This window comes from Molothrus aeneus, chromosome 2 (genome assembly GCF_037042795.1).
Source record: "Molothrus aeneus isolate 106 chromosome 2, BPBGC_Maene_1.0, whole genome shotgun sequence".
Lineage (NCBI taxonomy): Eukaryota > Metazoa > Chordata > Aves > Passeriformes > Icteridae > Molothrus > Molothrus aeneus.
Window position 1 is genome coordinate 77,916,486 of NC_089647.1, and position 16,500 is coordinate 77,932,985.

Consider the following 16,500-nt stretch of genomic DNA (forward strand, 5'->3'; position numbering starts at 1 on the left):
ATGGGCATGGGGTTGAAATTAGGGTGCCCCAGATGGGTAGGGAGCTCTTAGCTTGCACTCTCTCCTCACCTCCCCTGTCTGTGGCTGGGCTTTTGGATTTCTCTGGGTGCCTGAAAACCCCTCCAGCTCTTGACTCTCAGGTGAATCTGGCACAAGGGATCTTTCCTCACAGTCAAGGTTTTTCTGTAGGTACATAGCAGAGAGATGTAGGGAGATATTGACTAGTCTGATTCTAAGGCTGAATTTCTGTCTCTTGTAGAGTGTTGAGCAGAATGCTGATAGAAGAAAAGGCTGTTTACAGAATATATAACAGATACTTCAAAGAGTTTTTCTATCTTTGAGTTCTTCAGGCACAGGCTTTTGAGCATAAGGCATTTCATGTTCAGTAAACCTGATACAATATATTCCCTATTAGATGAAGGATTGCAATTGCTCCAGTTTTCTCCCTGGGTTACAGCTTAAAATTTAGGTGATGATACAACAACTTATGATTTCTGTCTGAATTTGGGGTTATGTTAGAAGATGAAGGTAACTCTCTGCTCTAATGAAAGGATCAAAGAAATTCTCAGTACTCAAAGCTGCAGTTCTCTAGGACCCCCTCAAAATAATGAGAGAATAAATTGCACAGTGTTCCAGTGTCTTATAAACCTGCTTAACTTTCTGTGTGTTAACAGCTTCACTGAGACTGGGGTTTATATTGAGTTATGACGTTACAAATGTGCTTACAGGCATGCAGATTTAAGGTCTTTGTTTTTATCCAAACTCATTTAATTATTCTAGATATTTTAGTTTCACAATTTAATTTTTGAATATCTACAATTTCTTTAGCAGTGATGCTGTGTAAGTTCTCTCTTTTTTGAATGTTCAATAGTAATTGTGTATGATCTTGATCCATTACGTATCTTCCTTTTCTTACAGAAACAAAATTTTATATTTTGTGTGCACTACCCACTACAAAACAGAATAAGCAAAAAGACTGCTAGTAGAAACATGTCAGTCAGAATCAAATCATACTGAAGGCAGAAAACTTCATGTGCAGAGTGATTAGCTTTTTTTTTCTTTTTTGCCCCAGTCTCTTCGACTCCCGAGGAGCCTTAGCTTCACTTGGAAACAGGCTTGCATTAGGCCATTTCTCATCAAGTTCGTTCTTTATGCACCCAGCTGGCGGTGTCTGTGTGTAATCCCAGACAGTTTCCCTTTGCAGCTGTGGGGGGCCTCCTTTGATGCGCCTCTGGAGGTGGCTGCCATCCCTCAGCCGGGCTGGCAAAGAGAATCTCCTCTGTAGAGGGAAAGAAAACATGCCGGGATGCCATGTGACTGTTTGCTTTATGAGGGCAGGAGGAACTGACGTCAGGTGCCTCGGGATATTGTTCTAATGCAGTAACACCATGTTGTGGTGTGTCTGTCCCTGCATCTCATATACCTAAGGAAGTGCCTCTGGTGGATGTGGTCAGTCCACCACCCTTCTGCTCTTGGTCTCTTCTACTTTCAAGGCTCTCCACATCTACTGAAAAAATCTACAGGGTCTGCTTGTGATGATCAACTGAAAATAAGGTGACCTGCTCTAGACATTCAGAAGAGTTTTCTTGCATTGATCCCACCTGTGTGGTTGTTGTTAATGCAGCAGAGCAAATGTGTACATGTGCAACAGAGGGGGAACCAATGCTGATTTCATTTTTGCTACTTGCTTGGGGGGAAAGGGAGAGAAGTAATTTCACAAGTCTTTGGTATGCAGCAGAGTTCACAGAATGGTTAAGGTTAGAAGGGACCACTGGATGTCTTCTAGTCCAAACTCCTTGCTGGGGCAGGGGCCCCTATAGGGTGTTCCTCAGGATTGATTCCAGGTGGCTTTTGAGTAATTCCTGGGAAGGAGACTGCAACTTCTCTGGGGGATTCTCTTCCACTGTTCAGTCACCCTCACAGTAAAGAAGACCTTCCTCACGTTCAGGTGGAACTTTGTGTTTCAGTTTCTCCTTTTGCTTCTCATCTTATTGACCAGCACACTGAGTAGATCCTAGCTTCATCCTCCTGACAGTTTCCCTTCAGATACTAGTGTTCTTTCTTTTTTTTTGTCACAGCTTTTATATTGTTCCATTTGAATGTAAATACTGACATAAGAGGTTTAAAAAGTGATGCCAAACAATAAAACTAGGCCAAAATTTTCAATATTATGCATAAATGCAAGTAGGGACTTGTGCTTTGCTGAGGGGACTGTGCAGCTAGTGTCCTATGAAAATATCTATGTTTGGGTGAACCTAGTTGCCTGGAGCTTCTGCCCGTCTCTGGTGTCTCCCTGCAGCATGGGAATATGCAGAATGTGATTGTACATATAGTATATATAGCCTGAGAGAATTTACTGAGGGCTATAAAGGTATAAAATATAAGGGTTGTTATGTAATGATGTGTGAATTGAGGGGATGATGTAATCTGGTAAAACCTGCACTTACATAATCATCTGGCTGAATAGGAAGCACCTTCTAACTGCCCAAGGACCTAGACTGGTCTAAGGTCTGAGGGGATTATTCCTAACCTAAATGTGTGCATTGCTCATATACGTTTTCCTTATGGATGTGGGTTTTTTTTTTTTTTGCTGTCTTCCAACCCTATCAGGAGGTTGTTGTAAAGCATGTCTTGGGTGAAGGGCAAACTATGACCCACTCCCTTTTCTTAACTGGGAATAATTGTTTTTCAGCCTCAGGAAACATAGTCTTGATCTGCTACTGTAGTAAGGATGAAGGCTTGAGTTTACCCTAATTTCTCCAATCACCATGGTAGGGAAAAATGGTAGAAATAATGCTATTTAAAGGAAAAAGCTCTTTTATTCCTATGCTTTGTGAACACTCATTTCATTTGGACAGCTTGGACTGTATCTTTTCTATGCTTCAGTGCTGTGGGCAGTTTATGCCTCTGTTGCATTTCAACAGAGGTCTGAGATGGTCACAGTGACACTTACGCACCCTCATCGTGGTAAAACCTTTACAGCATTTCCTGGCATGACAATTTACTTGGGGCTCGGCACTACTCTGTCATGTCCATCAGCTGAGACCAGCACACCTGCAGCAGAGAACGTGGACCTGGCTGCACAGGTAATTTCAGAAGGAGCTGACTCAGAGTTTCTGGCGTGCTAGGAAGCCAAGCAGCAAGTACATGCTGCGGATGATGTGAAGCACAGGATGATCAGCATCTCTCTCATGCCGACCGCGCTTGTGCTTCGTAGGGCAGGAGCTTGTCACAGCTGTGCTTTGCACCTTCTCTCCTTGGAAGCCCAGGGGAGGGATGGGTCCCCTCCCAGTGCTGCTGTGGCTCCTGGCTGGTGCACAGGAGCAGGCGCCCCATACGTTCAGGGTAAGGGCACGAGGCTGTGTCAAGGGAGGTTTAGGCCGGGTATTGGGAAAAGGTTCTTTCCCCAGAGGATGTTTGGGCCCTGGAACAGGCTCCGCGGGCAGGGGTCACAGCGCCTGGCTGGCAGAGCTCAAGCATTGGACAATGCTCTCAGGCCCATGGAGTGCCTCGGGGGCTGCCCTGTGCAGGGCCAGCAGTTGTCCTGGGATGGCCCTTGCGGGTCCCTTCCAGCCGGGGATGTCCTGAGGCTCCGTGCGCGCGCACGGGGCGCGGTCCCGCCGCGGTCAGCCCCACGCGCCGGGCGCGCGCGCGCGCAGCCGCCGCAGCCGCGCCCGGAGCGGCACGCGCAAGCGCGACCCCGAGGGGCACGTGCGGCGCGCGGCGGGCCCCTCGCGGCCCTCCCCGCCCCCGGCGGGCGGGCGCGCGCCGGGATTGGCTGCGCGCGGCCCGGCCCCGGCGGCGCGGGTGAAAGGGCGGCCGGGCAGCGGCGGCCGCGGACATGGCGCTGGCTCCGCTCCTGCGCTGCGGCGGCCGGCGGGCGCGGCTGCCGGGGGTGAGCGTCGCCTTCGGGGCCGGCACGAGAGTGGCGACGGCCTGGGGGCACTGAGCTGCGGGTGGTGGAGGCTCTCCGTGGATAGGGTCGGCGGGCGGGGGGCTGTTCTGAGGGCGGAGGGGGGGGCGGTGTCTCCCCCGAGGAGCTTCCCCGTTGACCGGCGGGGATCCCCGGCTGGGCGAGCGGCTTCGGGGAGCGCTGTGTGTGCTGGGCCGCGGCCCCGGGTGGGCCGGGGGCGGTCGGCGAGAGGCGGCCGGGAGCAGGCGGCTGCCGGGGGCTGTGGAGCCCGGCTCCTGTGCCTGCGGGCTCCCGGCACCCGAGAGGCCCTTCCGTGGTATGTCCCGTCGGCATGTTGCCAGGAGACCGTGATTTTTGGTTTGTTTTGGTTTTTTTTTAAGTTAATTTTCTGCTGGTGAGCCGGGTTATGTGATACTTTAGGATGGTGGAGTCAGCGTTCCCGGCGGTGTTCGTGGAAAGACTGGACGTGTCACTCAGCGCCGTGGTCTGGTTGACGTGATGGTGTTTGGCCATAGGTTTGGCTCGATGATCTCAGAGGTCTTTTTTGACCTGATTGATTCTGAGGTTCTGTGATTTCAGTTTCCTTCTGCCCTTTCCCTCTGTTAAACACAAGCTTATGGAAACTCTGAGATAGAGGGTCGTTTTGTGCTATTTTTGGTTGTAAAATGTTAGCTAACAGAGAAAGGAGTTCTCTTCCCTCCCCATTTCCCCCACCTCCCCCTTAACCCCATATACTTGTGGTGCTTTCTGCTGTTGCTTAAAGCTTTACTGTGGTTTTCTCTTTTTCTTGCTTTTCATAGAAATGCAATAAACTCGTTGCAGAACCATACCAATATTTTTGATGAAGACCTGAAATTATCTAGAAAACCTTATTCTGTAGCCTGTGGAGTAGCTTCACTGAGGCACCTGCTGTGTTTTCACCTCTGTTACCTCTACAGATTGTATTAAGAGAAAGACACTATTTTATATAAGACCAAACAGCATTTGCACATTGTGTTGTGTAACAGTTGAATGACACTGCAGTTAGTTTCTTTATGGGAAAAGTAGTGTAATGCACTTCTAATTGTTTGCTGTAGAAAGAATTTACAGTTTTTTTTCCCTGAAAAGGAAAATTTGTGTAGTGTTCCAGTGGAGAAGAGTGTAATGAATTACAGAAAATGTTTTGCCCAGTGCACCACTGAGGGTTTGGGATGGGCCTCTCTCTAGAAATGTTGCCTCATAGCAATACTGTAAGGAACTCCTCACCTGTTTCTAGGAATCATGTAAAAGAGGTGGTTTCTGTGGGCAGGGAATTTTGAAAATGGATTAAAGAGGAAAACAGCATGTATTTTGCCCAAGTATTTTTCCTTAGGAAATACACCTAGTAAACCTGTTCTCCTGAGAAGGTGTGCACAAGAGAAGCTTTTTGAAAACCAGAGTTGTTTAACTGGAGATGACTTCACATTAACGGAGGGCCCATCCTGTTTGACATCTGATTTTGGTAGCCATGAGGATGTGAGATATAGATATAGAGATATGGAAAGCTTCTGCTCTTCCTACTAAGTAGTTCTAAGACTGATGTCAGTCCTTAGGAGGCTGTAAAAGGCCTTCTTTGTTTCCTTCTCTCTGGCATCTCAAGGGTCTTGTCTGATAGCATCAGTGCACGCAGTATTGAAAATGTTGCATTAGTGGCACCTCTGTAAAACAAAATGTTTTTATAGCTACTTAATAGCACTCGTGAGTTATATCACTGAAGTGATTTATAGCCCTGAAGGTCACCATCAAGACAACAATATATTGGGAAACTTCTAATAAAATGAATTTGCATCGAAATTGTTTTTATACATTCTTTTATGTTTTGCTGACATAGACAAATAAGAAATTGACGTCTTCAAACTTGACTGTGCTTGGAACTCCAACAATTTTTGCAAGGGCTAGTAGCTACTGAGATGTCCTTAACTTCTTGTGCTGCTTTCATGTGGGAATTAATAAAGGACCTGAGAAAGGTGCAGAAACACTGAGCTGGGGATTTGACTCTCCACTCTGTTTCTAATGTAGTGCCTGTCACTTCTGTTTAGGTTTTATGCAGAATGGGTTCTGCTTAGAATATAACCAAAATTTCATTTTAAATGCTTTGCACTTCTGTAGCTGTGAGAAAACCTGATGTTGAAAGAAGGCTGTCATCAGAAAATGTGTATGGGACATGGCTTTTATATTTCAGTCATGAAACTCTTGAAAGAGAGCTTCTGGACTGTTTAAAATAATGTAAAAGGAAGTGACAAATACTATACATCCTGACTTAAGGAGTAAACTGCTGATATAGATTTTATCAGTGTAGGTAAGTTTTCTAGTAATTGAATTAAATGTATGGAAAGTTTCTCTGCCATCCGTGCACCCAAAATTTTTAAGTCATGGAAGTTATCTGTATAGTGGGAGCCCCTTGCTCTCTCCTGTAATGTTATTTTTAGCATGCTGTTATTCCAGGGAAATATTTTCACCCTTGTTCCTAAGTGCAGAAGTATCAGGCTGATGGGATAGCAAGGTTGGATATCATTTGCTACTGGGGAAGGGAGTTCAAATGATTGCCAATTTGTGGAGATGAATGTAGCCACTAACTTCTGGCGTTTAGTGATTGTTTCTAGTATGTAAACTACAGTTTTTAGTACTGACAAGCACTCTTAAAGTGTAATTCAGGTAGAGATTTCTGGTTCCAGGAGTAGCTTTTTGGAATTTTTAGGGAAGGCATGCAGTGCTATGTACTCTGGGGAAAACGTATAACAAAAAGTTTTGAAAGGAAGAAAAAATTGAGAGTTCATTAAAGTCTATGTTGGGTAAAAAATGTCACTCTTGTTCTGAAACACTCTTTGTGGTTTAATTTATTTTGTCTGTCCCAGCTTGCATGGATTGTTACAGTACTGTGATCTATTTCACAGGTGCCAGCCAGCCTTACTGGACCTCTTAAGGCTGCTGCCATTAGAAACTGTTCCAACTTTCTGCAGCTGCTAGGTCTTGACCACAGGCTGCTCCTGCCTCCCTCCAGCTTGTGCCAGCACTACTGCATGGATATCTTGGAATCTGGCTGAGAATGTTTTTCCCACTCCTTGTGAGTAGCTTCTCAGCTGGTTGTATTCCCATGCCTGGTTCACTAACAAGCTTTAGGGACTGGCACAGAGGAGAAGCTACCTGGATATAGGAAAGATTGAGCTTAAAAAACTAGCCTTAGGTGGATGAGTGTTTCCTTGTTTGTAGTTTGTATGCTATGTTGGCAGATACGAAAGAGATTTCCTGTTCTTAGAATCGTGGGTGTTTGTCAGTCTGGTCAGGGAGAAGGGACACTGAAGTGCAGTGTGCATTACAGAGCCTTGTACCACAGCTGTGTTTGCAGATGGCTTCAGGAGAATCTACTTACAGTTACAAGGGCTTGGCTGTTCAGCACTCTGAGCATACAAAGGAAGGGAAAGTGCTTCCTTAGAGAAAAGAAATACAGAAGTGTTATGTTTCCCTTTCTGTTTACAAGATTTGTACAATATTCTATTATCAAGCTCTGTTTTCAGCCTTAGAGATTAAAAGTCTTGCAGTCATGTGAGGGTGTCTGCTTCCTATGTGCTTTATACCTACCCCATCAGTAGAGTTCCACACACAGGAAATTGTTGTCAAATGAGTTGAAATAAAGATTTGGGAACAGTTGTTGTGTAATCAAAACATGCAAAAAGAAATAATAATTTTAGTTAGTTTTATAACTACTCAGGAATACTGCTGGCTAATACTAGATACACCACGAAGATAAAGGGGTTATTCTTATGGTATCTTACATCCAAGTCTCTGAAAGTGTAGGGGCAAAAATCTTAGCAGAGGTAGAATTTGTATAGTGAAAAGAAATGTGCTAGTCTGGCTGTTACTGTTGGGTATTGCTTACTGTATTTTCTAGTAATGCTAAAATACACATTCCTTCCCATACTAGACTTCTTACAGCAAATATTGATATATGATGGTTTTCTCCTGCCTGAAATCTGGAGCTCCATGTCTCCATTTAACACTGAGACCTTTTTCTGCCTGTAAAGCTCAGTATCAATGGGTTATTTACAAGCTGACCAGCATGGCAGGGAGATTTCCTTCCTCCATGAGGGCATGTAAGCCTTTAAAAATGCACATATAAGCCATATCTAAATAATAAGTAAATTTTCTGTTTTGCTGTTGTATGCTGTGTCCTTAAACCACCTCAGGAGGTTTCCTAGGGTTGGGTGCCCAAGGGGAGGCAGTTTGTCTCTGAGGTCTCAAAGTGAGTGTGCAATGGGCTTACTATTCTACAAGGTACTCTGTTGTTTGATTTTTCTTTTTTTGATATGAAGTTATTTTATGACTGCTATGGCTGTTGTAGATCAGTTTGGCTATTTTGCAATTAATAATAGACAAAGCAGGATGCTTTTTCCAAAATACTATCTGTTTTCCAAAAATTTGCTAGACATGGGAAACTCTAAGCCAGATGTAGAAGTCTAGGATTGAGTTCTCATAAATGAATAGCCTGCATTCTTGGGCTTTCAAGAGTCAAAAGCTTTATCAAATGGAAGTAACAAATCATGACAAGAATAGGTAGGTTATACCAGATGACACTACTGCTCTCTCCTAGTTTTACAAGATACAAGGAAGCGTTTAGGTCAAGCTGAGCTCTCTGGGCTGTGTTCTGAGGAAATGTCTGTGTAAGTTATAATAGCGGGGGCATGTGTGGTTTGGGGGAGGCAGCCAATTAAGGATGTAGCTTGAGAGTTAGATTGGCTTTGCTGGCTTGTTGGTTTGAGAGGTCTTTGGGGGTTTGGTGTAGCTCTTAAAGAACCTACCTATGGCAGGAGCTCGGGAGCCTAGGGGGTTGATGGTGATACCTGCATAGCTGTAGGGTTGGAGATGGCAATTTAGTAACATTCCTTTGTGGCCTCAGATATGCATTATTTTCAAAATGCTTGTTTATTTTTAAGTAAGTATTCAATTGCTCTTAGTGGCTAGGAGCAGACCTCGAAAGACATATTTCTTTAAGTGGATGCAAGCTTTTAAACCTTAGTGTATATAGAAACCCTTCTTTTAAAAGCTGTGAACTGGAGTTGAGCAGTATGCTTGATTTATTTTAGGAAATTACCCCACAAGTACTCGATTCAGGGCTGAACTTGACTTTCTCAGTGATTTGCTTGTGTGTATGAGAGGAGGCAGTTAAATTTTTAAACATAGGTACGTAGTTAGGTTAGGCTATTACAAGATTTTTATATGGAATCTGTCCAATTCTATAGTGTAAAACCAGAGCTGAGTGTGGTTTAAAGTTTTTCCAAGTTGTTTTAATTGCTTGGTAATTTTATTCTTTCTGCATAAAAAGTTTTAACAGGGCTTTTTTTTTTTTTTCCCTCCCAAGATGGCTAAGATTCTACAGTTTAATGCTAGCTAATTTCCCCCATCATAGCCTTTCCTTCCAGTCTCCTGTGCATAGCTCTTCTGGCTTCTCACAGGCATCCAAAACTAGTTTTGGATGAAAGGTATTTACAAGAAAGTTCAGAAGCTTTTCCTTCCTTGCCTGGTTGTTGCATTTTCCCTGCTAACTGCAAATATTTAGATTAGCCCCACTGACCCTTAACAAGCGCTTTCTCCAATGAATAATATTAACTCGTGGAGAGTTTTTGTGTGTCCTGTATGACCTTCTTTAGGCTATTTGAGGTCTCTCAAGCACTTCTGTTAATAGTGTTTCTGAAGAGAGGGACCCAATCTGCTTAACCATGTGTATTCTGGAGCAGAAGAGTGTACTCCGCTGCTTCTCTAGATGTCCTTCCTCTGCCCTCTGACTATATCTAGATCACAGTACAGTCACTGAAGGTGTAACAATTGTGCTGTAAACTTGGGATAATGACCAGCTGGCAGGTGTGATTGCAGCTTGCAGAATTCTGTCCTTTACTCCATCTCTTTAATGCCTAAAACCAATCGTACTGTCACACCCTCAGATGAAGAATAATATACTCCTGAAAAAAAACCCAAAAAACCAAAGGAACCTCTAGCAAATTTGATTCTAGCATATCAAATGATTTGTGTTTCAGGTTGGTTTGGTTTTTATCTTTGAGGAATGAAGTGAAAGAAATAAAAGAAGCAAAAACCCCCACCAAAACAAACAAAACTGAATGGAAAACAACTCAGTGAACAAGGTGGAGTGGTTGCTTTCCACTAACCTTTTTTAGTTTCAGGAGAAATTAAACACTTGTGAATTGTTTGGAAGAATTAGGCATAGGTGGATTATCTGGGAACTATGTTTGCCACTAGTAACTGGCAACTAAACAATTTGTGTAACTATAGTAGCTTTCTGCTCATGAGGCTTGGTTGGAGCTGGCAAGAGATGGTATGGCTCTAAGGCTTCCTTTACTTGTGTTGAAATATATTGTTTTTCCTTTATAACATTAAAAGATCAGCTGCATTACAAATGTGATGGCCTTCTCAACCCTTGGCTGGTTTCTGCTTTCTGTGATGCAACATGAGAAGTATTTTCAAACTTAATCAGGCTAGAGGGCTGTATAGGGAGTGCTCACATTCCAGTTACTGACAGCCACTGTTACTTCAAAATCAATATGAGCTTACAGTAAACTTAAAATTTGATCAAATTTTGAACTGTCCTAAGTTCACTACCCTTGTGGAAGATGCAACTGAACTCTCTAATTAAGCTCTTTACGTGAACATGTGCCTCCTTATTTTTTGATCTTTTTTCTAATGTAGTCCATATTTGTATCTTTTTCCCCCCAGTCTTTTCACAGGATACCCTTTACTTTCTACTACTTCCTCAGATCTCTGCAACTTTTGAAAACATTCTTTAAGACAGAATTGACAGATTCTGAGTTCTGGCAGTTTCTGTCACTGCTGTTTTGTGTTTCCTACTAGACAATATCTATTATTAAGGCTTTTTATACTGTTTTTGTTTCCACATGGGTGATTAAGTGTGACTTTGCCAGAGCTGTCTGTATTGATGTATCTTTGGTGTGGTATCATTCTATCTGTATGATTATTTTTGTTTATGGCTAACTGCCATTACATTGTAAAATGACTTGCTTAAGTAATACCCATCTTAATCTCCTTTTGGATTCACTTACAAGTCTATGATATAATCTATTGTGTTTTCTTTGAAATAGCATCTGTGTACTGCTTTTTCCTGTGTTGTGCAAAAATATCAAGCTATAGGAACTGTCTGTGTAGGAGTTGGTTCAGAGCAGAAGTCTAAGGGAAAAAAAGACCTCTTTTTCCTCAGATTGCTGTCAGGAGCCTGGGATAGGTAAGACTGAGAGCTTAGCTAGCATCTTAAGTCTGTTGTACTTCTCCCCTCTGTATGGGCCAGTCTGCTGCCTGCTGTATGCCCAGCAGTGAAGGCCTCTCCCCATCACCACTGTGTACAGGCATATGCATGCACGCTCTTTTGAGAATTTCTTGTAGGTATTTCTTGGAGCAAGAAGGAAAGAAGATGATATAGTAGAGAATATATTACAAAAAACGTTATGCTCAAGCTAATGACCTCCTATGTTGAGCTTCTGAATTTTTTCTGGTTACTGTTTGTCGGTATTTGCTTGGAGAAGGGCAGTTCTCTATGAGCTTTAATCCACTTGGTGAGAGAATGAAAGACTATGGATGTTTCCTCGAGATGTCAGCGTATGAAATGTTTTTAATGTAATGGCATACTGTAACAGGCTTAACTCCCTGTTTCTTCTATAGTGGGACACACTGTGTTCAAGATGGTGCCTTATAACTTCACGTAAACTCTATTCGTCTGTGTATGATCCAAATGAAAAGGTAAGTAGTATGGTGCATGTTTTCTTTTTGACATCTTACTAATACTAATATAATACTGATTTTTGGGTTTTTAAGCTGCCCTCTTCTTTGTGCTGCTACTAACAATGGTAGTTCTCGTGGTATAACCCATCACTGGTTTAATAGCATGTTTTTCTTTCTAAACCAAAAAAGAAGTTGCTTTTGCACGATACATGTCAAGCAAGATTGGAATACTACTTTGGGTGTATCCCAAAAGGCTTAACAAGTGATTGTGAGCTTGGGAAAGTCACATACTGGCCTGAACATGTTATAATTATGAAACAACTGTTAATGTTTTTCGTAGTGTGGGTGGTAATGGGCCTGTTAAAACACTCAGGAGCTAGGCTAGCCAAAAGCTGTTTGTGGAAACAAAACTCTGTAACAGTGGCAGCATGATTGGTAGATGACCGGGCATGGGGGTGAGAACTTCAGACCTTGGAAAAAGATGGGGCTTTAAAGCCTGCAGAGAATAGCAAATCCTCATCTTGGGAATTGTGCAGTAGTAATCTCAATTTACAGTTACGAGCCAAGAAAAACTTTCCTTCTGGGAGATTGTCTTGGCATGGCCTCTGAAGTAACACACTTGGAAAAATAATGTGACTGAAGGTACACTAATATTCAAGGGCAAGGATGCCAACAATTCAGGACTGATAGGCTTGTCCTTATACACCAGTGTAGAAGCAATTAACTAGAAGTAAAACAATATTAGGAAATGGAGAAAACCAGTGTGTACCTAGAACTGTAGCTTTACAGTTTTTTCGGAAGATATCTTTTTCTTAAGGTTCTTGCTTAATTAAGGTTCCTTTGCTTTTCTAAATGCATAATTATATTTAGGCCATATAGTTGAGTATTTGGTTTCTCTCAATTAGAAGCTATGTCATTTCATGACTACCACGGACAGAGGAAGGGGGAGTGAACAAAACAAACCTGAAAAGCACTTAAACTGTCTTTGTAATGATAAGACTTTCATGTGACACCTTTTCAGCCTAATTAGTTGAAATTATATTAAAAATGTTACTCCAAAGCAGTATGTGATTTTAATTATTTTTTATTGTGCTGGACTGGAGTCTAATCTGTTTCTTTAGACAGAGACTAGAATTGAGAAATTAAAATGTCAAATATTCTTATAATCTTGATATTGAAAGTCTTGTCTTGTACTGTGATCACAGCTGATTAATAAAACAGCATTTATGTACCAAGAACTACGTTGATGGTGAACTTGAATCATGACGCTTTTCAGTACCAGGTATTTGGGAGTATTTTTTAAATTCCCCCTCAAGTCTGTATGCCTGAAAATCTTTAGGTACCTAGAATGCTGAGATTTAGACTTGGGAACAGTTTGTGTATTATGATGTTGATAACCTTTTTAGACCAGATCACCAGCTAAGAACTCTTCAAAAAAAGTTGGTAGCTCCTGTGGTTTTCTTAAAGTATTGGTACCTCTGATAATTGAGCTTGTTCAAGATCCATCTGCGCCAGGTGTGCCAGTGCACTGGGCAGTGGTATTCAGCAATTCTGGCTGAATTTACTGTGTAAGCTTGCTGCAGCTCTCACCTGGAGGGGTTTCTTATCACTTAATTTCTGTATAGTGTTATCACGTGGTAGTATTTTTAAACTGGTCATGTGATGTCAGCTCAGCCCTGACTTTGAAAAAGTAAATTTGGTCAAGGGCACCTTGAGTTTCTCTGGAGTGTAGAGCAAATAATGTGTTCTAGTCTGTCAATGGCAGTTCCTATTGGGGTTTTGCAGTGTTCCTCCCTCTCCTCAGGCACCTGTCTTCCCCTCCTTAAATTAGCTAATGACTGTAAGGTTAGTAAACCATTTAGTTGTTGTGGTGCAATATCTCTTCTTCCCCTAATCCTTCTGAAAGCAAGCTGTTTGGTGTAGTGGAGGAAGGATAGCTGTCAAATGTCTTTGGGTATCATTTGATAAACTTGATGTGGTATGACTGATGTGGTATGCCCCTGAAGGAGACAGTCCTGCTGGTTCCCTATTGTATGTTTTTCATTTGGAGCATGGGAGGCAAAGTAGGACTGTTCACAAACTTGGGATGTGTCCTGGAGCTGCATCCCTGTCGTCTGGGGTGTAGAAAGCAGTGGGGTAAGAGTGTCACCCAGGATAGGCCCTTTCAGTGGCAGTCTGTATTTATAACTGAGCAGGTGCAGTTCCAAAGTGCCCCTGTGTTTAGTAGCAAGGCCCATGACAGCAATAACCCTCAGTCCCAGCAATGAGATTTTTACGCTGAGCAACTGTGCTGCTCTGCCACTGTTTTCTTAATGGGAAAGGGTGTAAGGCTTTTTGACTTCCAACAGCTTGGTATTCCCTCTTACAGGCATGATCTAGAAGTGTTGAAGGTACATTTGCAGCATTAGTGCATTCCAGTGTGAAAGGTGACAGTGAATTTCAGGGGAGTAGTTAGGTTTGATTTGCTATTCTGTTGCATTGCAGATGCTACTTAGTATTTAGTGTGTAACAATGTCCTGATGGCCATGCAGGATTTTGTGGAATTCCTCAGGTGAGGCTCAGATAGGAGAAGGGGCAAGGCTGGTGCAACTCAGCAGGTATGCCTGTTCTGGGTCAAACTGTCAGTCTTTTATCCTCCACAAACTAGGCATGGTGGAGCCTCTCTTCCTTATGATTGGAATGCCTTTTAAAGGGCTCCCATAATTGATGAGTATTGTGTTCCCGGTCATCTATACTGGTTATGGGTTGTGACTGCTGTACCTGCTAGCATTGTACCTGTATAATACCAGCATGTATCTGTGCTGCTTCCAGGCAACATAAAACTGACTGCACCTTTTCCCTGGGCTTGACCGACTCCTAGAGCTGCGGTAGGGTACTAGTTGGCAAGGAGATCCAAGGAATGTTCATGTGAATAGTCAAAGCCTTTTTCTTCTGAACCTGTCTGTGTGCTAGGTAGATCTAGTATAGCATGCTGTTTGTTATATTATCATTTAAATCAGGAGAACTCTTTTAAAAGTAGGTAATCTCAGAATTATAAGCTCATGGATAAACCATGGTTTTAGTGGAAGTGGAGGAGAAAAGAATGCATGTTTCTGAAAGGAGAAAAACTTGGATTCTGTTTGTTTCTCAAGACTCTCATTGTTCTTTTCCCTTCAGACTTTTGAAAAACTGCTTATCGCCAACAGAGGAGAAATTGCATGCCGAGTAAGTATGTAACCTTTTCATCTTTTTATATTTAATTCTAAAAGTGTTGGTATTTAAATATTGGTATTTGTCACTTCTTATGTGGTAGGTCATCAAAACATGTAAGAAGATGGGGATTAAAACAGTTGCCATACACAGTGATGTTGACGCCAATGCTGTGAGTACTACTTAATTCAAGTGGTAGATGAGGTTTTAGTAATTCACCAAGACTTGCAGCTATTAGTCTTAGTGATTATTGTTATATTGGCAATTCTGAAGTATCTTTGTATATGTCCTTTTCCTCTATGTGCTTGAAGTGAGTGGAGATAGCAAGGTGGAGGAAGGATTGGATGAGTATTTAGCATGTTTTTTCTGTGAACTCTTCTGTGTTTGTGCAAATGCTACCTTTCTCTTTGTGTGGATTAAGCTAGATATATGTGCACATATGTAGATGTGGGCAACAAGTGTGAGAGTACCAGTAAAACTTAAATTTTGTTTTGCTATTATGCACAAAAAAGCAATGAAGTGTGGATCCTAGAAGAAGGTATAAAGCTTAGTATGAATTTTTCCTGTGTCTGGTAAGCCTTTTTCATTACTTTCCAGAGAAATGTCCCCTTCTACCAGGTATCCTAAACAGGCTTAAAGGAGCTGTTCCCTTCGATGAGGCTATTGATGTACCTTCAATATTCAGCAGCATAGCAGAAAAGGTGCTAAAATAGCTTTTTAGACAAGCAAGGTACCTGTATTGCCCATTTTCAGGTTTTGTAGTCTCTTCATTATCATTCATGGCAACAATAACGGGATAATTTCTTGTGTGGTATAACAGCAAGTGTAGTCATACTTACATATTCCTGTTGACTAGAGAGAACACAGTATTATTCCTTGCCTGCAAGAACTGCTACAGGAGAAATGACCAGGGATACCCCCATGTTCCAGGAAAGTTTGTTGAAATCTGGAAGGGAGTTAAACCCCTGTATTATGATTTAATAAGAGGTCACTCAGACAAGCTACCAGAAAAAAAAAAAGTATATTTTGTGTAGGACAGGACTTGTGAATATAGGTGGCGAGTTACTCAACATTGAAAAAACAGACGTGGTTCATGAAATCTGAAAGTAGTTAGAACTTAGGTGTTTCGGAGTTAAATGAAGGTGGGAGCTGTTGGGAGTTTTGGACTTTGACATAGCTTTTGTCTGAGTCCCTTTGTGGTTCTATTACTACATGACCAGCTCAGTTTGTATGAATAGGCTGTAGACTGAGCAAGGGACTGAAATGAGACTTTCTGAAATGCTCTACTGATGGATTTTTATGGCATGTATTTCTTTCTTTGAGGTGAATGGAAAGTACACTTGGTCTGGGTTTCAACTGGTAGCCATAACTGGTAATGTAGTAGCTTGTGGGTGCTCAATGGGCTGTGAAATGAATTCTTAATGGGTGGATGTCAGACATCATGATAAATTCTAATTCTTTTGGAAGTGAAGGGTTATGTGAATATGAATACAAACTACTCTGTATGATCTATGATTCCTCTAGTAAAACTGAAGCATGCTGATGGGTACTTGAATTCCATCTTATGTATAGAGCATCTGCTGTAAAGATAAATGGATTCACTGTTTAGCAGCACTGCATAGCCTTTTCACTGGCATGAA

The 16,500-nt window shown here is 42.2% G+C and overlaps 1 protein-coding gene across 1 annotated transcript in view; it reads left to right on the top strand.

Moving 5' to 3' along the window:
* The first annotated feature begins 3,813 nt into the window (after window positions 1-3,813).
* The window catches only part of PCCA (propionyl-CoA carboxylase subunit alpha), a 273,855-nt gene continuing 261,168 nt past the window's right edge, over window positions 3,814-16,500 (top strand). Inside the window, exons 1-4 of the mRNA XM_066545147.1 lie at window positions 3,814-3,895; window positions 11,612-11,689; window positions 14,828-14,875; window positions 14,964-15,032. Coding sequence (XP_066401244.1) covers window positions 3,842-3,895; window positions 11,612-11,689; window positions 14,828-14,875; window positions 14,964-15,032 — 249 coding nt within the window. The 5' untranslated portion in view covers window positions 3,814-3,841. The remainder of the gene's footprint in view (window positions 3,896-11,611; window positions 11,690-14,827; window positions 14,876-14,963; window positions 15,033-16,500) is intronic.